Below are 22,831 nucleotides of genomic sequence, written 5' to 3' on the forward strand. Positions count from 1 at the left end.
TTTTATATCACGCAATTACCAATAAAAATCCCACTTTTATGAGGTTTTTTAATCAAGATATGCAATTGACTTGAAAATCCCCACTTTTCCCTTATAATTTGAGTTAGACAACTCCAATTTCGACCTAAGTTAGCTTGAAATGAGTGGAATTCCAAGGGCTATTCACCTAAGGCAAAAAAAAGACTAAAATCTATTTATAGCACCAAAAAAAATGAAGAAAGGACATCAAGGTTTGCCAAAAATCGAGCGTTTGTAGCCAAAGAAAAAAATCTTACTAACAAACAATTTGGGATTCAACTCGATGGAAACCTTCAAAAGAAACACATAGATAGAGCAACACAAAGCACAAGTAAGGGATAATGAATTGTCTTTATAATACTTTATCGATGCGTTAAAACAAAGAGGATGTGCCTACAAATCCATAAGAAAAATTCATGGGGTTCACAAAATTGAGGACAACAGAGTTGGAATGTCTTACCCTTCGAGGCTTTCTTTCTCCTCTCACTAGCTGCCATATGTGGGGGGAATGATGTCATGGATTGGTATTTCCCAATTTGCTCGTACCAACCTGTACTGCAATTCAGAAGAGATGGGTGTCTGGGAAATCCTCCTTTATTCCTCTTTCTGATTCCCCCGACTTTATCCTGGATAGATGATCTTCCATGACATGGCTCTTGCTTAGTCTTACTATAACTTTGAATGTAAATTCTTGGAGTAAGATGAGCCATCTACTCACCCTCCTTTGTATTATTGGTTTGTTGACGAGATAAAGGACTGCATGATGGTCTACATAGAAAGTGAATGGCATAGCAAGGAGGTAGTGGCCGAATTTCTGGACCGAGTACACCATGCCCAATGCTTCTCTTCAGTTGTAATATAATTCCTTTCCACCTTTCAGAGTAGCCTATTGGCAAAGTAGACCAGGAGGTCTAGTCCTTCCGTTCCTACCTGTGCCAAAGTTGCCCAATGGAAAAGTTAGATGCATCCACATGTACATGGAACTCTTTGCTCCAATCAAGATAGGCCAATATTGATGCTTCTACTAGGTTCACCTTGAGTTCCTTCAATGCCATAGTCTGCTTTGTTCCCCAAGTAAATGGTTCCCTTTTTCTCGTGAGCTTTTCTAGTGGTAGTGATATCTCAGCAAATCCTTTACTAAATCGTCTATAGTAGCCCACATGGCCCAAAAATAACTTTACTCCTATTATATCTTGAGGATTCTCCATCTCCATGATTACTTTGATTTTATCTGGATCAAGTTTCGGTCCTTCCTTACAATGTTTCCCAATAATTTTCCTTGGGGTGCCATGAATCAACATTTTTTCTGATGTAGAGCCAATTGTGCCCTCCTACAATGCTCCATGCATTCTCATAATATTGGAAGATGGGTTTCTTTGCCACTAAACACTGACCGATTATCTAGGAATACTCTGTAATTTCTAGTTGCCATTCTGTCAAATATATGCACTATAATTCTTTGAAATGTGGCAAGGGCATTACATAACCCGAATGGCATTCTATTATAAGTGTACACTCCATCTTCTACTAAAGTAGTTTTCAATTAATCTTCCTCTGTGATGCTGATCTGGTTGTAACAGGAAAACCTGTCCATAATTGAGAACAACTCATGTCGTGTTACCTCCTCTAACATTGCATTTGTAAATGGTATGGGAAAGGGGTCTTTTATTGTCACTGCATTTAAGCATCGAAAATCCACACATTTTAATATGATTTGCGTCCTTTTTTAGGGAAATGACTATTGGGGAGACCAATTTGCTGGTTTGTACCTTGAAATTAATTCCAACTTGTATCATTTTTTTGATCTCTTCTTGTAGTTTGGCTGCCTAATACTAGTCGAGCATCAGGTACCAATGGTATCCTATGTACGCATAGTTCTGCCAGAACCCCCTTTAGGTCCTTATATGTCCATGCAAACACATCTTTATATTTCAAGAATATTTTGAGTCTTTATATGACATTCTTACGCTCTCTCATCTTGATGATGGATCATGAAGTATGATCTGAAACGTTGATGGTTAAAATTCTTTTATACCCAATCTTGGCCCAGAAATTTAGTTGCTTAATATTTTGAGTGTCACCTCCTTCAGGGTTGGGTCCCAATCATCCCCGTGAGTTCAGCACATACTGTACTAGTGGGGAGAGCCCTTTGCTCTACCTCTTGTCGGATGTACTCATCAACCGCTACGTCCTACGCTTATACGAGGTCCTATGTAAATTGCCTCCCTCATTACATGCTCTTCATCAATGTCCCAATTGATTATCATTGTTTTCTAGTATAAGGGTCGGTCCATTATGTTTCCATCTTCCTCCCGCCTTCCCTACCCTAGATTCGTACTTAGGCAATGACACTAGAAATGTTGATGCCAATATGGTAGAGAATTTTTCCAATAATGTACGAATATATAACTTACAATACTATCATCACATTCATTCTAATAATTGATACAAGACACAAATGGCAGAATATATCTTTATTGATTGTACCAATTGAGTTACATACCAGTGCTGATGTTCACCAATATTACCATACTCCTATTATTCCCACTGAGTGCTACATATATTGCTTGGATGGGTTACTAATATTGACTGATGCGACATTTGGTACAAAACTAATCTGTTAACTATTTAATTAATCTATTATGAAATTACCCTGTATAGAAGTTGTCCATACAACTCTGTACATTCAAAACAAAACCTTGTTGAGAGCCAAGTAAAGCAAGACCCTAAATGAGCTTTGGAAAGCTAAACCAGACACTGGTAAATATTTTAATTATTTTGATAGCCCATGTTTTGTTAGGAGAGATGAAGACAATTTGGGCAAGTTTGACTCAAGAGTAGATGAAGGTATATTTCTTAGCTACTCTTCCAAAAGTAAGACATTTAAATGTTACAACAAAAGGCTAAATAAAATTGTTGAAAGTGTAAATGTTAAAGTTCATGAGGTTACTATTGAAACTTATGAGAATGTAAACATCAACAATGAGCAAAAGGTAGAAACCAACACTGTATTACCTTCTTCTCTACCATCTACTGAAGTTGGAGCAACAAGCAAAGATGAAGAAAATGCTAGCTGTAAATAGAACAGGAGCTGCTAGGAGGAATGCCATTTACTTTGAAGATGATGATGTTTCACTAATTTCCTTGTTTGAGCCTAAATGTTTTGAGGTGGCAGCCAAGGATGAGCATTGGTTTGCTGCTGTGAAAGAGGGATTAGAGCAGATCCAAAAGACTAACGAATGGGAGCTTGTGCCTAGACCCAAGGACAAGAATGTCATTGGCACAAAATGTGTGTTTTGTAACAAGGTAAATGAAGAAGGAAAAGTAGCGAGAAATAAAACACGTCTAGTATGTAAATGATATGCACAAGTTGAAGGCATGGATTTTGATGAAACTTTTGCACCCATAGCAAAATTAGAAGCTATTAGAATATTAGAAGCTATAACAACTTGAAGGGATTATCTTGACTAACGATTTGGACTATATATGCAAGCTGAAGAAAGCTTTGTATGGACTTAAACAAGCTCCAAGAGCTTGTTATTACAGGCTGGATAAACATCTAGAACAACAAGGTTTCAAAAAGGGCTATGTGGACAACAATTTGTATGTAAAGGAAGAAGGTAACAACATTCTTATCATTGTTGTTTATGTTGATGATTTAAGTTTTGGCAGTGACAACTTTGAATGACAAAGGAATCTGCTTCTATTATGGAAAAGTAATTCAAAATGCCAATGATAGGTGAGTTATCTTATTTCCTTGGGCTGCAAAGTTGTCAATCGACACAAGATATTTTCATTTCTCAATCTAAATATGTTAGAGAGCTTCTTAAAAGGTTTCAAATGGAAGATTGTAATCCGGTTAGCATCCCTATGGAAATCAGGTGCAAGTTATGTAAAGAGGATGAGTCTCTTAGTGTTGATCAAACTTACTACAGGGCTATTGTAGGAAGTTTGTTATTTGTTACTGCTACTAGACTTGATATCGTGCAAGCTGTTGGTTATGATGCACGTTTTCAAGCCATGCCTAAGAAAACTCACTTGAAAGCTGTTAGGAGGATATTCAAGTACCTAAAAGGGACTATTGATTATGGTTTATGGTTTTGCTACATGTTTTGATTTTACTCTTAAAATCTATACAAATTCAGATTGGGGAGGTTCAATTGATGATGTGAAGAGCATGAGTGGTAGTGCTTTATTTCTTGGTAGCTGTCTCGTTTCTTGATTTAGCAAGAGACAAACCTGCACTTCTCTATCTACAGCTGCAGCGGAAAATATTACAGCTATATCTTGTTGTACAGAAGTAATTTGGATGAAGAATACCTTCACCCCTGTGAGCATCACCTAGATCCAATGAGTGCTAAGTGTTCCATTTATTCTCACGAGAGATGGATTCATGTTGAATCACTACTCATGAAACATGGTTCAATGAGTTTGACTCAAAATCACACAGTTAAATCCTGATAGCAATATCACAATTTGACTTGTTGTGGAAATTATCTCCTACTTATCAGAAGAATACTTTGTTAGATTTCAAGCTCCAATTTGCTGATCCTGTTTCCATTTATTGTAATAACACTAGTGCGATATATTTCAAAATATCTTGTTGTGCATCATCACACTCAGCATATTCCAATTAAATATCATTACTGAAATAACAAGTTGCTAATCTTGTTGTCAAGATGGAATATGTATCCTCCAAAGAATAGGTGGTTGATGTCTTCACAAAACGACTACCGTGAGAACGCTTTGAATACTTCAGGAGAAGACTTGGTGTACTTCTACCTTGGTAAGTGACTTACTTTCAGGGGGGATTGTTCAAATGCTTTATCTTTCACCTCAATGTTTCAGTTTTGAGTTGTGCATCAGAGTCATTGATGTCAAAGGGAAAGTAACACCCTTCATAGGAGCAATATGGGTTGGCATCAATGAAAAAAAGGGGGAGATTGTTGAATATTTTCGTCATTGATGTCAAAGGATGGTGATCAAGATTGTGTAAACATTAGAGATTTCAAAAGGTGCTTGAGGTGCTTCAGCTGCTTGATGTGCTTTATTTGCTTGACCAGCTTCAGCTACTTAACTTGGTTGAGCTGCGTATGTGCCTACTTGGTTGAGTTAGATATGATCTGGGTGTTTAGGTGCCTACTTGTCATGAGCTAGCTGCTTGCCTTCTGTCTACTTATCAGTATCAGTTTAAAACATCTGCTTGGTTAGCAACATGAAATACCTATATGGTTTAGAAATTTGTGAATACGATTGTGGCTGGGAAATGTTTTATAAATAGTGTGTTGTGTGTCCTCATTCTTATCAAGAGTTTCTTGTATTTTACTGTGTTATACAGGAGGAGTTTTTGTATTCTATATTTGTGGTAGACAACTGAGGATTCCTTATTGGCAAAAATATAACAGAAACAAATCAGATTCTTTTCCATTAACAATGAGTTCATATTACAAAGACACTTGTTTCCCAAACAAAACTCCACTAAAGAAGCTTCACCAACACAACATCACTTTATAACATATAATAATAATAAAGTGTCATTATAATAATGTGAACTTCAATAACTAGTTAATAAATATGAGCTCACAAAATAAATAGCCCCATCCACTGCAGGTGATGATCAACTGCCAGCGCTACCATTTGCACTGCCAAATATGGAAACTACCTGAATAGGACTTATTAAAAATAGTAAATCCACCACTGAGACTCTCATATCACACTGTCAGCTTATGAGGGTCGCTACGATGAACTGACTCAATCAACTGTAGGAGCTTGCCAAAAATGGGAACATTACAATTACGATTGAATCAGTGCATATTAGGAGATATGTCCTGAATGGACATGTCTCCACTGTGTGGATACTTGTCCATTCCTGGACATGTCTGTTCAATACAATATAAATATGACTAAACTCAATCTGCTTAGAGGCTATCAATTAATTTACTATCTAGAGCAGATCGAGTATAACCAGAAAAAAATTCAGACCTTGGAAATATTCAGTATTTATCAATATTGAATTTGCATTACATCCATTCTTGGCATATGATCAAGATCCATATTTTCTGATTTAAATCTGCACACAACAAACCTCTGATTAGTAATCTTCAAATTGTGAAATAGAAAAAGACATCCTATAGTCTAAATCTGAAATAGAAAAAGACATCCCTTTCTCTAAATCTGATAGAAATTTAATCTACATTTACAACATACAATGTGACAACATGTTGCAAAATAGCTAAGGGAACTCTCATGAGCTGAATTCTCAGACTTAGAACACTAAGCCATGATCACAGATTGGTGTAGTGGCTAGTTGAGGGTGGAACAAATTGCTGTCAAACAGGCACAAAGATCACACACCAGAAGCAACACAAGGAAGAAAACTATGGAAACCAAATGAAGTTAAAGAAGAGAAGGAAAAGATTACAAAGTGCCACCAATATGTGAATCCTAGTAACGTTATACTAAAACCCTGAAGATATTTGTAGATACTCTGCAACTGTTATCAATCCTAAAACTTTATGTAAAGGCTAAAAGCCTACTACTTACTTAACCAAGCTCATTCAAATGACCAACACATAAAATTTTATAGTGCATGCTACATGCACTGCCAACCTACAATCAAGCCTAAAACTGCAATGTCCCTCATATGCTACTCTACGGTTTGGACTGATTTCTTAATATTTAATAGCAAGACTTTTCTGTTAAATCTTATACTTAAAGAGTTTGGATGATAACAATATGCTATCAACATCCTTCCTATATCGCAATCATAACAAGGTAAGGAATTGGACTTTATATTTTCCCTGTTTGTCTATATATTCTTTTCAAGATTTATCAATATTCTGTCTTCTATATTTGGTTGATCCTTTTATTCTTTATCTGCAAGGTCTTTGGCTTTATATGTGAACAATCTACTCCTCTATGCCTATATAGATTTCATAGTCTTTCTCTTATTAATATGCAATGTATTTATGGACTGTATTTGTCTTAAATCTGCATCACTTTTCTTTTAAAGTCTTTTTTAGTTTGAATGACATAACTTTCTTTCTGTCTCAAAACCCTTATATTTGCAGATATCTGTTCTATTCTTCCACTTACTGATAATGATTTTCTTCTTGATTTGTAGATTTGGTAAGTTTGTATCCTTATATTCTGTTACTGAGGATATTAGCTTTTTTTGGCTAGTATAATTTATATTTTTATACTCATATCTGTATATTATCTTGCTGTCAATAGCGATTCTTCTGATTGTAATAATCTTTAAATCTGATTTGTTATTTAAATCGGCTGCTGCTTCTGTGCTGGAGGTTGTTTGTTATTGAATCTCCCATGTTTGATCTGCATATAAACTAAACTCTGATAGGAGAAGTGAAAGACAAACAATAATAGACTGGTTTCTATATATTCTCAAGTCTCAGTTTGAGCATTGCAAATTAGGCTTACAGTGATACATCCCAGTAGTTATTGCCAGTATACCAGTTATATCCTCACTCTGTATGTTGATCATTGGGTATATCAAATATCCTTCACTGGATGATGTTTGCACTATATATTGGACTTAATGGGATATTTGGAAGGAATCATGATGTTGACAGTTATTTATATGTGTCACAGAGGAATCTATAAACATTTACCATCGACTTCCTTAATCTCCTCGCACTTTCTTCACATACTTGGAGCCCAAAAGTATATTCCACTGTCTTCCATTTGCAACCCGACAATCTAAAATTATCTTCTTCTAGGTCTGGGTTAGATTGGTCTTATTTGTTGTGGGTGTTCGGATGTTTCGTTTTGCTGATTTATGAAGGCATCTCTTTTTACATGGTATGGTATTTGATGTCTCTGATTTCTCTTGTAATCGCTTCTTTCGCTATCATATTATTTCCGGGTCCTAATTTTCCAACTCTTGCTAAAGCAGAGATCACGAGCCTGTAAGGGTAACGAGTGGGTATTGTTGTCAACATATGAAAATGCATCCATCCATATCTCCATGCGCTGTACATGGCATGCTTTTCTCCTTTCTTTTCTCGATTCTATCTTCTCCCATAATTCCTGTCCGATGTCCTCCTTCCCATGGCCATGCACAACAAGTACTTATACCTAGGTGGATGAATAGGCGAAGCCACTTTACCAGTGGTTGCGACCTTCTGCTCTGTTCGCCAGCGTCGCTAGCATCGCTAGTCTTTCCATATTTCTTCTTATTCATTTGTCCTATGATTTATACTTGAGTTATTGTATCTTGTATTTGTTATATATCATTTGTGATGTAACAAGAAGTAGTAACGTTATCATATGATAATATATGTTATATTATATATTTTTACAAATACAAATTATAATTTATTTTAGATTTATATTTTAATAAGATTTGATTATGATTTAATATATTATAATTTTGGTTATTATGATTTATTATTGTTTATTTGGATATTATAATGTATAATTTATTCATGTGTTTTCCTCTTTTATTATTATGTTAGTATTTGTTGAATTTATTCTTATAAATATGGACAGCACAAAAACTTACCTAAAAGCTAAAAACCCTACCACTAACTTAGCCCAGCTCATTCATATGATCAACGCTTATCATTTGATAGTGCATGCCACATGCACTGCCACCTAGGATAGAAGTATGCCACTGAAATAAATGCATGCGCAGAAGTTAGCTCGACCAACAAGTTGCCATCTGACACAAACAATCAGCCATTCTTCAGTAAATTTGAAACTGACACAAACAATCAGCCATTCTTCAGTAAATTTGAAACTGACTTTCTCCCGACTTCAAAAATACTATCTGATAGAAGCTTTTTTATGCAATGACTAATTTCATGATATCTGGCATTAGCCGATCATTGCAGTGCATGCATGAGCAATGACTTGCACTGCAAGAGAAGACAGCATGAGGTGAGGATGTGTGAAAAATAAGGCAGGTTTGGGCACAAAGAGAAATTGTGCATGGCAGAGATGGGTGGGGGCATGGTGACAGATAACAAGTATGAGATACCAAAAGCAGCCCAACACAACACCACAAGTATCTGCAGTTAAAGCAACTCATAGCAAACTACTATATAACAAGTTGCACTTACGTTTGCATGTGGGAATGACAGGAAACACACTTTTGGGTGATGCAAGATATCATGTCATGTATTTATAATTTAGTAACATGTTGATCCGAATCAGCACAGAAAAATTGTTTATTAAGAAATTCAAATGTAAATATATGTATTCATTGATGTTAAAATATCAAATCTAGTTAATATCATATTTGTCTAGAAAATTAAAATAAGGAGAAAAAAGTGCTTCATTTTTTGGTAGTTTTTTATAAGTTTTAATTGATAGAAATGAAGTGGCACATTTCTAACGAGATTCTATGGTAAGGAAATCTGCGTATTATTATTTGAATTTTGGTTTCACGATTTCATGATGATGAGACAAAGTTTGGGGATTCAACTTTATCATTTGTGCAGCTTTTCCCCTTTCTGTTTCCAGGCTGTAACGTTTTTTAGATTGAAATTATCTGCAATTATTTCGTTAACTAGACATCTTAATCATAAAGATTTATTTTACTGATATTGGGGAGTTTTTGTGTAGATGGTTGAAGAAGCAGGTGGAACTGTAACATGCATGGATGGTGGTGACTTCTGTGTATTTGACCGTTCAGTCCTTGTATCTAATGGGACACTACATGAAAAAGTAAGATGTCCAATTGATTTTTTAGGATCTTATCTTTTCGTGTATTAGAAGCCTTTGATACATAACATTGACACACAAAGAAGACACAGTAAAATTTTAAACGTGTTCTATTCAAGGTTTCCATCCTATGTCAATGTTGGTAGTCTCCAAAGCTAAGGTCTACCTAAAATAAGTATTCCTAGATTCGCATATCTATAACTTCTATTCATTTTCATCTAACATGAAAAAGTAAGATGTCCAATTGATTTTTCTGGATCTTACCTTTTCGTGTATTAGAAGCCTTTGATACATAACATTGACACATAATTAGAAGACACGGTAAAGTTTTAAACGTGTTCTATTCAAGGTTTCCATCCTATGTTAATGTTTGTAGTCTCCAAAGCTAAGGGCTACCTAAAATAAGTATTCCTAGGTTGCGTATCTATAACGTCTATTCATTTTATCTATTGGCGAAAATCTTGTTGGGGTCTTTTATTTTATCATGTGATATGGTTTGTCAGCGGGATATTCTCTGTGCTACTCTTTGCCAAAGAATTAGGAACTATAAGGGTCATCATGCTTATTCGTTGCATTGTCATTTAATGTGTAATGTCTTCTTTGGACATTTGAAAAACCTGATTTATGGTCATTTCTTCACCATAAAAAAACTCACATAATCTTAAGTTTAATATAGGTAGAATTTCTCGTACAAGATTGCAGGGATATTTTCTGTTCATTTCTGAGGATTTGCTATCGTTTTCTATTGATGTGCAGCTACTAGAGAAGATTGCTCCACCAACGAAGAAGCTTATACAGAATGGGATGGATGTGTCACAATGGTTCAAGCCTAAAAACTATGAATCAGATGTTTAGGAAATGACCGACACAAATGACATTTTTTTGGTCTCTGATATATTTCATAATGAATCTCCATTCATTACACTGCGTATTTGAGAGGATCCCTACCATTACATTATCGGGTTACTTTTTCATAAAGATCTGCAAGTCAAATTTTCTGAGTTTATTCAGCATCATTAACATTTTGCCAGTTTTCAACATGTTGTATACTTGATATCTGAGGGTGTTGGTTGTTTTACATTTGCCTATTGTTCCCTCTAAGTTTCAACAGTTTTGCAATGCACAACATAGCTTATACTATGAATATTCGTAAGTTTTGACTGTTTATTTGTACTGATGATATTTTAGAGTGACGGAGCCCCAGAATAAAGAGAAATTTATTATCCTTTCTTCTATAACTTTCCCGAAGGAAGAAACTGGCCTACTGAAGTACACTCAGGACTATTAGTGCAAGGAATTATAATGTCAGCTGAAAATTCTATGTCAAGCATCTATGTTATGCATTTTTCACAATTTGAGCTCAAACCATTGGGGAATTTTCAACTCTACTTGCTGCTAATATTAGAGAATCTGTTGTTTAGAATATCACTTATACATTTAATGATTGAGAATGTTGCAAATAATAGGACAGCTTTTTACGAATCAATTAAAGGAGACATAGTATCCCATTATGCGAAACTGGTTCGTTATTGTTTTTGGCTTATCTAGAAGGAATGCAGCTATACTCACGACAAAGGACACAGCTATCCATACGACAAATTGTCCTGCCATCCACGAATCATACAGGAAAAAACTACCATACATACATCAAAACTCCATGGCCATCAGATGCTTCCATGACCTGCTTTCTGATAGGGTGGTGACCGAAGTGACAGGTGATTTCTGACGTTTTAATACTTACATAGTTCTGCTGGGAAATGTTGCTGGAAAAGTCACAGTTTACAACTTAGACACATGTACCCGCAGTCGGGCAGTTTGGCATCGCTGGTTACTTTACTGTGGTTTACAGATTGTTGAATGGGCAGACCGCGGAGGTGAGTTAATGTGGCATGCAAGAGAATGTAAGTGAGTTTATGTCGTCATGAACCAGACTTGACTTTTTGCAGAAACTTGAAACCCAAGCCTAATAAGGCGGGAAGAATGGACGAAAACATTGTACACATTGAGGCTTTCTTAAACTGAAAACACATTGCACATTTCCCTTTATATTGTGAGCAGGGAGGAAAATGCTGCTGGGTTATTTTGTAGCAGCAAGATTGTTCATTATCTGAAAGCGTTTGGAATCGTTGGGGCAGGGAAGGTTGTAGAGGGCAGGTTATAAAAGTCTGTTATTTAATTTTGTTTATTTGCATATGTTATTCTGGCATATAATCATGCTTTAAAAAAAAATGAAATTGCGTTCTGTTTTATGGTTGCAGTGCCAAAACTGCATTGCAATTTGGGTGTCGCTGGTCGAAATCACACTTGTACGAGATTTGACTTGGGTTTTACATTTTGTATTCACTTTTCAAATGTTTCAACATGCAGTGGGGGTTTTAACAGATTATTAATTTTGTTGCAAATGGATGTGTGGCCTTTTTTTGTGGTTGGAGTGCTGAAACTGCAATGGAATTTGGGCACGACAGGTTGGAAACACAACACGTTGGTGAGATACAAGTTGGGTTTAATTATTCTATTTGTAATTTGTAAAAAGTGTTTAATTTTTGTTCACGTTTCAAAATGTGATCGCGTTTTGAACAGTGTATTAAATATTTGCAGTGGTTCTGTTTATTAATTTGATCGTATCTCAATATTAGATATTCGCGATGCGAAAACAAGAAATTTTGACTATCAGCAGGAACAAACAATGATGTTGATAGTTAGGGTAGTCCCAAAAAACCTAAGTGGAGTTAGGGTTAGGGTGAAAACAACGAATAGTTCACTTAACCTCACTTAACCGCACTTGCAAATGGACTCCCCATGCAAATAACTATTTCAGCAAACTTAAAATTTTGGTTCACCCTCTTTTCTTTTATTCGATACCACCAAATGACCTAGCTGTTAAATGAGTCCCACATGCGAACCTTATTACATCAGTTTGAATAATTTAATTTTGTTTCGGTTACTTCTTGAATTGCTTTATTTGATGAATGTTTTATTATGATATTTCGGGTTCGATTTCTATATGGAGTTGCACATTATTACAAGATGGTTTCAACCACAATGATAAACCTCTTGAATTGCTTTATTTGATGAATGTTTTATTATGATATCTCGGGTTCGATTTCTATATGGAGTTGTACATTATTACAAGATGGTTTCGACCACAATGATCAAAGACGAAAACATTGCATCGTTCATAATAGTTGTATGATTTTGACCACAGTGAACAAAGATGAAAACACATTGCATTGTTATGAATAGTTGTATGGGTTCGACCATGGCGAAGAAAGAAGAAAACACATTGCATTGAGAATAGTTGTATGGCTTTGTCTAATATACTATGTAATAAATGTTTTAATTAATTTCAGTTAATAGAGAATGATTTTCAATGGGGTGGGTTAGTGTGGTGGTGAGAACACATATTAACTTAGAGTAAGTTCGAAAGCATTGATGACCTAATTTAGGGTGATTTCAAAAGCTATCATAATCTTTTGATTGAGAATGAACAAGATTTTTGTTAAGTAAATCAGGTTTATATGAGTAGGAATATGTGTAGATGATTCTGATAGTAAAAAATTGATAATACTTCAATTATTTTTGAATATAGGCAAGTGAGATCAAATTCGAAATGACTTGCACTTACTAATTTTTGTACTTATCATGTTTCAATTTGCTATACATGCTTGAAAGATAAGAAATTCAAAATTAGAGGCCTTGAAAGATAAGGAATACATCGTTAAATTTTCCTTCTATAGAGATATCTCCATCTTTAGAAATATCACAAGTTTTGTGTAAGTCTTTTATTGTCTTCTGTTGGAATTCTTTTAGATTAATTGAGAGGGGGGGTGAATCAGTTAATCAAGGTCCAGATGTACAAATAATTTTTTTTTCACAATTCAGTGAACCCATATGATATTCTTAATCATGCATGCATTCATTGTGTGAACCAAAACTGATATGTTACTGAAACATTAACATGTAGAAATGTAAAGCATAAAACATAACACATACATCAGTACACATGACACAATGGGAAAAACACCAGTAACATGCTACTCGTTTCTCACTCTTCTGAAGTGATACCCTGTTAAAGGCCAACCCTATTAAAGGTTACAACACACATTGTTAAATGTGACCCGGTTAAGAGATTTCAAGCACCCTGTTAAAAGTGAGCCTTGCTAGAGGACTTTAGGTCATTCACTTGGAATGCCACCCTGTTAAAGGATTTTCCAATGATTGTTAAGTTAACCTTTCTCCAAAGGATTTACCCTAATCTAACACAATTGTTAGAGTAACAATAGAGTTTGATCTGATACAACTTACAACCTTACTTGTAGATTACAGATCACTAGTTAGTCCTCAACTCTGCTTGGCTTTCAATCTTTGCAGTTCTAACAACTTGTTCACCCTTCAAGCATTCATCTTCATTAAGCCTTCTTGCTTAGTTCGCCATTGCAGACCTCTTCACTTAGGTGACTTGATGAAGCAAACCCTTCTTCCTTCACCTTGTCAGATTTTCGCATCCAAAAACTTTCTGACCTCTCACCAACCTTGCTTCATGACCAGACATCCCTACATATAGGGAATAAGAACTCTTTTTCCACTCATTATCCATCTCAAATTTAAGGGTTTTTGATGGATTAGGTAGGATACAATGTATCTACCCCATATCTTGTCTTCTCTAGAAACTTTTCGTAGAATCCATGTGAATTCACCTCCAAAACGGTTTGCTTAAGATCCTGTGCCTCTAGCTCATCAATCTTATCTTCTTCCTGATTTACAAGTTCTAAGAAAACAAACTTGTCAGCTTTTATTTGGCGAATTTTCAATCTTTTTCATAATGCAACAGCTCGACATTATCAATTTATTGATGCTTGGCACATACTGTGTTACTTGGCATCTATTGTAAAATCACTCAGCATCAACTGGATTTTACTGGTGCTCGGCACATATTGAAAAGCACTCGATATCTACCAACTTGCTCAGCACCTATTAGTTTGCTCAACATCTACTGGAAATTGCTTTCACTCGGCTCCAACTAACTTTTTGCTCGGCTTGCACTAACTTTACTCGGCACCTTCTATCAACTTGGTCAAGCTTAGCAAATGAACTTTGTTCAACATTTTTCATCTGAACTTTCTAAGTGTAGCCAATCATTTTGTAACCACGAGTAGATCATCAATACATTATGTTATCACTGTCTTAATTGATTCTTGCACTTCAATACATAATCATAACTCAACCTTTCCTCTAGGTACTTTTGTTACATCTTGTTGATCAAATCCTCTTTATCAATCAACTAAGTGATAGTGCTTGAAACATATAAGCAATTGTCATACCAACATATAGCAGGTTTGACATCAGTGACAAAACAATGATTGAAAACACTTCTTCAACAATAACAACTTTTTTATTCAAATGATCTTTTCAATCATATGACAACATCTACAACTCTACATAGTAACGTCCTGTATCACCTTGCAGGCAATTTATCAGAGGGAGCATTGATGAATTGTATCATAACTTCAACAAGCTCATTCAATAATAATCTTGCAAAGATGATGGGGTCTTCTTTTATCCAACACAATTTGTTCATTAAGCTCCAAAACAAGATATGAATTCATAGAATGAGACTCAGCTAGTGGCTATTTACTGTGTTCCAAGATATCAAACCCATCTGTAATCTTCATGCTTGCTTCCAACGCAAGCAGCTAGAGAAAACTAGCCATAGACAGAGAAGATTCACCAAGGTGCACAAATACTTCTACTTTCATCAGGTATCAGTCCGAAAGTCTAGAGTTGATGAAAAAATTTCATAGCTTCTGCAAAGGGTTTGCTCAACAAATAAAGAAACCAAATACCATGGAAACAAAATGAGTTTGAACCTTTCCAACGTTATTATCTTGCATACTGACTTAAGGGTTCTTCAACATCATATGTCTTGATATAAGTGCACTTATGCTTATCAATAGATGCATTCATTTACTATTGTCAACCGTAAGGAGGAAGCCAAATGCACTCATCAAGGATGCAAATTTGAACACTAGAAGACATGATCAACAACAATGTGATAAACTACTAAATTTGTGATCACTGCCAACAATATAGTGGTTATATATCTATTAGCATCAATATCCATTGTTCTTCAAACCTCAGTTGTTAACTTTTGATGAGCTCGTACAAAATAAATAAAGATATATTTAGCATGTGTGCATACCATTATCTATGCAGGCCTAATCATAACTATTTTTCCAAAGGAGGTTTGAAACATTCAAAACTATTTCAATCTAAATCTTGCCACCTTTGAGAGAATATCTATTCAATTTTGAGCTTGAAAAAAAAACATATTAGTGTACCATGATATGGGAGTTGTCATTTATTTCTTTGCAGCCATGCTTTGATTAAATTCTTTCATGAATTTCAAACCTTGTTGTTTCAATGATAAAAGATATGAAAGATTTAATATCTGCAACTTTGTCAAATAAGAAGACGAAAACATCTTTAATGTATTTAACTTGATGTAATTAAGGAGTGTTTTATTAACAAAATTGCCAAGATGCATGAGTTGAACTTCCCTCTTAGAATACTTCCAACATAAAATGACTTTCTAATCGCATAAAATAACTTACATAATGTTTGAATCATAGCATTCATAGTCACATAGTTGTTTTCCATTGTTGAGAACCTGCAATTATACCACTCGATCAGTGTACAACTTGAAAACTAGCATCCTCCAACTGTTGGAGATGACCACCTGCAACTCAATCGCACGAGCAACATTCAACACATCCATATATGAAGGGCTCCTCATGGTTGGCCTTCACTATCCACCACATGATTTAATCTGTAACTCCTAATCGATGTGAGGTGTATATGTGTCAGTAAATATAGCAGTCCATGGTCCTTATGATCGAGTCATGTGTATACAGATTCATTGACCTTTGTTAAGCACAAAGAGAGACTATATCATCATTATTTGCAATATGGTCTTCCATCTTCGTAGTACTAGTAATATATACTTCACTGCTGGTTGTATACTATTCGTTGGTTCCTCCCCCATTTGACTTTTGTGATTAATTACAAGATATTGACGATGAAGGAACCGTAATGTATGCTATGATCACTGATGATTGAACCTAACATATGCCCGTGATGTTTGATGGATAGAGCCATTGTATACATCTCATCCATATATCTATTTGTTGTGTTCCACAATTCCAATTCCAAATGTATATATGGTTGGTAAGATTCAAATGCAATATGGATATATTGCACTAGGTATTGCAGATGTCTATGAGCGACATAACCTTCTTATCTCAGAGACGACAACCCTATAAAATATGCATTCTCAATGTGATGATCTTTGGTCAACATCAATTATGATTTCACCACTTCTAATGTTATCATAATCTTAATTTTGTGTTATGGAAGGGATAAATCTGTTAGAGTAATTATTTGTTTGCACTTCTTAATTAAATCACTTTGATTTAATTTATTAAGTTGCCTATTACTCTAGTTTTCTTAAGCTATCTTGTAGGTACATATAATTAATATTTTATTAATTATATTGTGCAACCTAGCTTTTTTAGGCTTTAGGTTACCCTTTTTGGGTTTCGATCTCCTTTTATAAGGATTGATCTCTTTGTATTTTTATTATGAAGATCCGTTGAATAATATTTTCTTCGTCTGAGTTTTTCAGATCAAACCCTTGCCTCTTCTTGTCTTTTTCTTCTTCGTGACAGGTTTTCTACATGCCGGTTTTCTTGGGTTTCGTAGATTTGTTGTGCGCTTTTGCTCAAATACTACATGGTATTAGAGCCAGATCTGTTGTAGCTTGTTCGGTGTTTCAAGAAAAAAGGAGAACAAGGGTTTGGTGAATCAGATCTGGTATTTTTTTGAGCTTTTTTTGAGAAAACAGAGGGGTCACTTATTTTAAGAGCAGTTTGAGGCCAAACAAACCTCATGGATGGATTCAGAAGGCATCAAAACCCCCGTTTTGATATAAAATTTGTCCGATTTGGACAACGTTGATCTGGGAGGCAATTTTTTTTTGCCCAGCAGGGCCGTACGACCTCTGCACACACTTCGAGGTAAAATTTTACAAAAAAAATTGCAAAATAATAATAATTTTGTGTGGTTTTTAACGTAGCGGTTAGTAACCCACAGAGGAGCTGCTAGCGGTCATCGCTGACGGCCACTGCTAGCGGTTACTCTGCCGGTGGCATTCGCCGTGCTCCGCCCAACCACCACTTGGCCGCTGCTTCGCCAGCGGTGTGGGGGTGGTGTGAGTTTTTTGTTTTTATTCTATTTTTTAATTTAAAAATAATAATTTTTTCATGCATTTTTAGAGGCCTGTTGGTTTTTCTTCCGTAACTTGAGCATATAGACGTATTTTTTTTATCCAAAAAATGCGCCGAAAAGATGGTTCCGAGACAGAGATGATGGTATAGGTGTTTTTGGGTTTTGATGTAGTTTGGTTGCCTATTTTGGCAGTCAAAGCTGGATGTTCTATTTTGCACTCCGGGAGGCATATTTTGAGCATCTGATCTTCATTTTTGGACTTCTTTATATTGTTGGAAAGCTCTTTCTGTGCTCTTTCCAATGATGCTGGTTGTTGTTCCAGATTCTATTCTAGACACATCTTATTCAGTCTTTTGCATTTTAGCATTCTGGTGGATATCCTGTTTGTTTCAGGTCCGGAGATCAATTTTGTTGCTTCAGTTACTTTGTTTTGGGCTCTACCTTCTGCTGTTTCGGCCTTATGTTTTTTCTGATTATTGTTGATATTCATTGTAAGCATCTTTATGCAACGTACTGAGATAAAGTGCCACTCTTGCGTTTCGAGATCCTTTTCATCATTGTGATTCGTTGTACTCACACTATTTTATAAAGTGCCATGGGGGGATAGTTGTTTGCTGCTTATAGGCCCTCTTGCTCTTTTGCCTCATGCAGTGTCAATGACACGTGCCTTTATTGGTGTTTGTACCTCACTCTTGATGTGTATGGTTCCTGTGTTGTAGGAGATTTTTTGGCCCACCTTTTCAGCTGCCTGTCACCTCACCTGCATTAAGGGGGGGGGGGGTTTATATTGTTGTTCTATGCTTCTTTGGTTGATGGTTCGTTGGTGTGAGCTATGTATTTAGTACCTGATCCTACATACTAGGCGATTGCAGTGGTTGGCTACCTATGCATTTCGGTGAGATGAATCATCTACCATATAGACATGCTCGATTTGTGCCTTCTATTTCCATGGAGGTTCTTTAGATCAGCATTTTGACAGAGTTTTGTAGTTCTTCATGCTTCAGTGATTCTCTTTTGATCTCTCTTTGTTCTTTCTTTTGGAACATTCTTTGCTATCTCTTTTTGGAGTAGGGTTTTTCCCATGTGGTTTTCTCTATTTCTCCTCTTTATAGAGATTTTGTTGTGATTGGGTACCTGATCAGGCCTTGTTGTCAGGACCCAATTTTCCTGCTTTCATAACTGTGCTAGGTTAGCTTACCTCTTGAGCTTTGCTTAAGGGGGGGTGTTAGAGTAATTATTTGTTTGCACTTATTAATTAAATCGCTTTTGCCTCATGTAGTGTCGATGACACGTGCCTTTATTGGTGTCTGTACCTCACTCTTGATGTTTCTGGTTCCTGTATTGTAGGAGATTTTTTGGCCCACCTTTTTAGCTACCTGTCACCTCACCTACATTAAGGGGGGGTTATATTATTGTTCTATGCTTCTTTGGTTGATGGTTCATTGGTGTGAGCTATGTATAGAGTACCTGATCCTACATACTAGGCGATCGCAGTGGCTGACTACCTATGCATTTTGGTGAGATGGATCATTTACTTTAATGTTAAGGTTATGTTTGGTGGACTAGACGTGGCTATTTTGAGTTTCACTGATATGTGGCACATAGATGTTGATGGTTTAGATTGTCATGGGATAAATGATACAAGTAAAGAGCCACGGGCTTAGATGGCCACCAACTTATCTTTGGAATGCAAGGTTTACATAGAGGGCCTATTGGCAATGGACATCAGTGTGGATGTTGTAATAGATAGACATTTGAGCGATCCATAATTTTTGGGTATGTTGCACAAGAGAGAGGGTTTCTATGCATAGAAAGATGTAATGAATGCATGAGAAGGGTCAAGTCTGATTGAGGCCAAAAACACGTTAATGATGCCACTAGTATTCTAAAATGGAAAGAAGTGGATCATAGTAACTTTTTTATTGGCAGCAACCACAAAACTATGGGAGACCTTTTGTTATGGGTATCCAAACCCCATGGATGCTTAACATGATGGTGCAACACTCGCACAATTTTGTAATATCCATGGATCTGATTTTCATCACCAATAAATAGGGGGTGAGACATGTACAATAGTTATAGCATTGGCTAGCAAAACTCTTTTGTACTTATTATTTGCCTTTAACATACTGTAGTCATTGTCAATGTTTTAATCCATTGTAGTATCTACTATATTCTCTTCTTGTGTTTGACAAGCATCAGTTAGGGGTACTCATTGCATGGTTTGTGGCTTCCTGTAACAAGATAGAGGGCATTGAAGGGTGGCTATCCGTTATATATTGACGAGGAAAGGAGGCTAGAAATGAGTGGATGGTTAATGCCTTTTTGGCTGATGATGCTAGCACAAAGATACATGCCATTTAGTACTTGCTTTTACCTTTTTCATTGACTACCTATTTGAACTTTGTTTATCATTATCTTTTTACAAGCTTTCCACCACCAAAGCCATTGAAGATTGTCTTCATGTCCTCCAGGGCTGCTTTTATTTGTCGTGTCATTCTGTGCAATTGGCACATTTGTCGGGCATGGCTGAAGAGTGTCCTCAAGTTTGCATCAAAAGATAGAGAAAAACCAATGTTTGAATGCCTCAACATGAGAATGAATGCAATGGGCGATAGCAAGGATACCACTTATAGGCTATTGCATGATTTCTGGGTCGAGTTCTTTGATCAACAATAATTCTTAGAATATTTCTGGAGGACATGGTGCGAAGGGGACAAGCATACAGGTAAGATATCCTTGTTTATTTTTGGAAGTGTTTGTTTCTTGGAGGTAGCTGTTGTCTAGGTTTGAGTGCATTCTCATGAAATCTTCACGCTTGTTGTACACAGAAAGGTGGACCAAATTGTATAGACTATTCCCCCATGTATATTAGAACACAAATGTTGGCATTGAATCTTACCATTACACATTGAAGACGTAGTAACTTTGCGACCATCATAAGAAATGTATGCATTGATGAATCATGTATACTTCACCCTCATCTATAGGATGAAACCATTCTACACACAAAAGGAGAAGTTACAAGACTTTGGTTTTCTTAGGAACTACATGATGTAATCTTTTTAGAAAAGTATAGAGAAGGCAAAGACAATTCTTGGCAATGATTGCTTTCTTGATGAAACTAGACTAGGGTACTATTTTGTGAAAAGCCAGAGCATGAGCAATTTTTATGTTGTGAGATCCTATGGTGATCAATTGTATGTGTGCAATTATTCTTGGGCCATGCAGGGAAACACATGCAAGCACGCTTTGAAGGTTTGAACTATGATTACTGGCAAGTAATCTTTTTCTAGTCATATGTCCTTTCGTGAAACTTGAGTGAGACTATATGGATTTGTGCAATGCTTGATTGCATCTTATCATTATAATTTGAATGTAGGCAATTGGGTCAACAATTTGTGCATGCAGAATGATTCAACCATATTAGAGACGAAGAGCCCACCACTTCAATTGACCTTGGAGAACATTACCCCTAGAAGATTAACATCAGACACCCCTGTAAAGGCAAAAGATGTTGAATCCCTTGTTCAAACAATGCCTCAGTGTCTGTGATGCAAATAAAGCTATAGAGTCTAGAATAGGTGAATGCATTTTTGAATGCATAAGCAGATTTTGGAACGATCTTGACAAGTGTGGTGTTTTTCCATTTACTCTAACTCCCAACATCGACCCATGTGTAACAAGCACAGTTCAGATGCATCCATGTTTTAGTGCTACTGAGGTGCCAGTCCCCCAAAGGCAACAATGCACACATCACTCTATCCATGACAAACTTATTTTAGATAATTATTGATAGTCATTCATGTTTGCCACATAATGACACATGAGGGGAGGACTAAGAAGGGCTCGCTTCATTTTGACAAAACCAGGCATCATCCTGCATCTACTTCGTTTAATGTTGGTGATCAATTAACTAGTGGAAACACTATAGACCGCTTAAACATCTTAATTTCAAGTCTAAAAGTGTTAAATAGTAAAAGTTGACATTTATTTGAAGCTTAATTTTTCTCTTACTGTCTGATGTTTAATGGTGTTCAAATAACTACATTAGTTACGTTAAGGGTCTAGAGCATTGGACGTTTATATCTTTTATTTTCTCTCTATAAACTTAAGGAGCAAGTAACACATTTCATTTGCAAGCAACACCTGCATATGTGCATACAAATTGTTGATGTCGATTGTCTTATAATGAAGCCAATGGTGGAAGAGCTTTCCATGGTGGTGTGAAATAGTGTGCACATAGTAGATTTTCTTCAACAAATTGTGAATATTGCAGCAATTTATTGTTTTGTATTTTTGTATGTTTATGACTATTGAGTGCACATAATCTAGTATATTTTTTAGTGTTTGTTCTCTTTTATAGTTTCATTATATGTGTCTGAGTGGTGGCTTTTTATAATATTGTATGACATAGATGTGGCATACTCTAGTATGTCTTCTAATTTTGGTAATTGCCATGTGCGGAATATGAGATCATAGAATTATAATATAGAGCTTTCAATGAGGCTAAAACTACTCTTGCTAACTTTGAAAGGCAACTCAAAATGGTGAACATTATAATGGGAGAATAGACACCTGATTCTATAACTGCACTTCTAGTTTCCCCTCACTCCTATGGAAAACCTTCAAAGCGTATGAAACCTTTTTCTTCTGCCAAGATAGTCTTTCACACTTTTGTTTAGTCCCCAGCCTTGTTAGAAGATGAGAAAGAGGATCAAGCTATTAGGGATTGATTTATAGAGAAATGATGCTTAATGAAGTCATACTTACTACCCATGTTTCTCCTAAGTTCTATGGAAAGGGCTACAAGTTTGTTAAGAAGATGGGTTATCAAGGAAAT

The 22,831-nt window shown here is 35.9% G+C and overlaps 1 protein-coding gene across 1 annotated transcript in view; it reads left to right on the forward strand.

Annotated features, from left to right (window-relative positions):
- The window catches only part of IMPL1 (myo-inositol monophosphatase like 1), a 164,579-nt gene extending 153,636 nt beyond the window's left edge, over positions 1-10,943 (forward strand). The window contains exons 9-10 of the mRNA XM_089825063.1: positions 9,607-9,708; positions 10,462-10,943. Of these exons, the coding sequence (XP_089681189.1) occupies positions 9,607-9,708; positions 10,462-10,560 (201 nt within the window). The 3' untranslated portion in view covers positions 10,561-10,943. The remainder of the gene's footprint in view (positions 1-9,606; positions 9,709-10,461) is intronic.
- The last annotated feature ends 11,888 nt before the right edge of the window (positions 10,944-22,831 follow it).

Source organism: Cupressus sempervirens, chromosome 4, assembly GCF_028749045.1.
Source record: "Cupressus sempervirens isolate cs-2001-9-10 chromosome 4, ASM2874904v1, whole genome shotgun sequence".
Classification (NCBI taxonomy): Eukaryota; Viridiplantae; Streptophyta; class Pinopsida; order Cupressales; family Cupressaceae; genus Cupressus; species Cupressus sempervirens.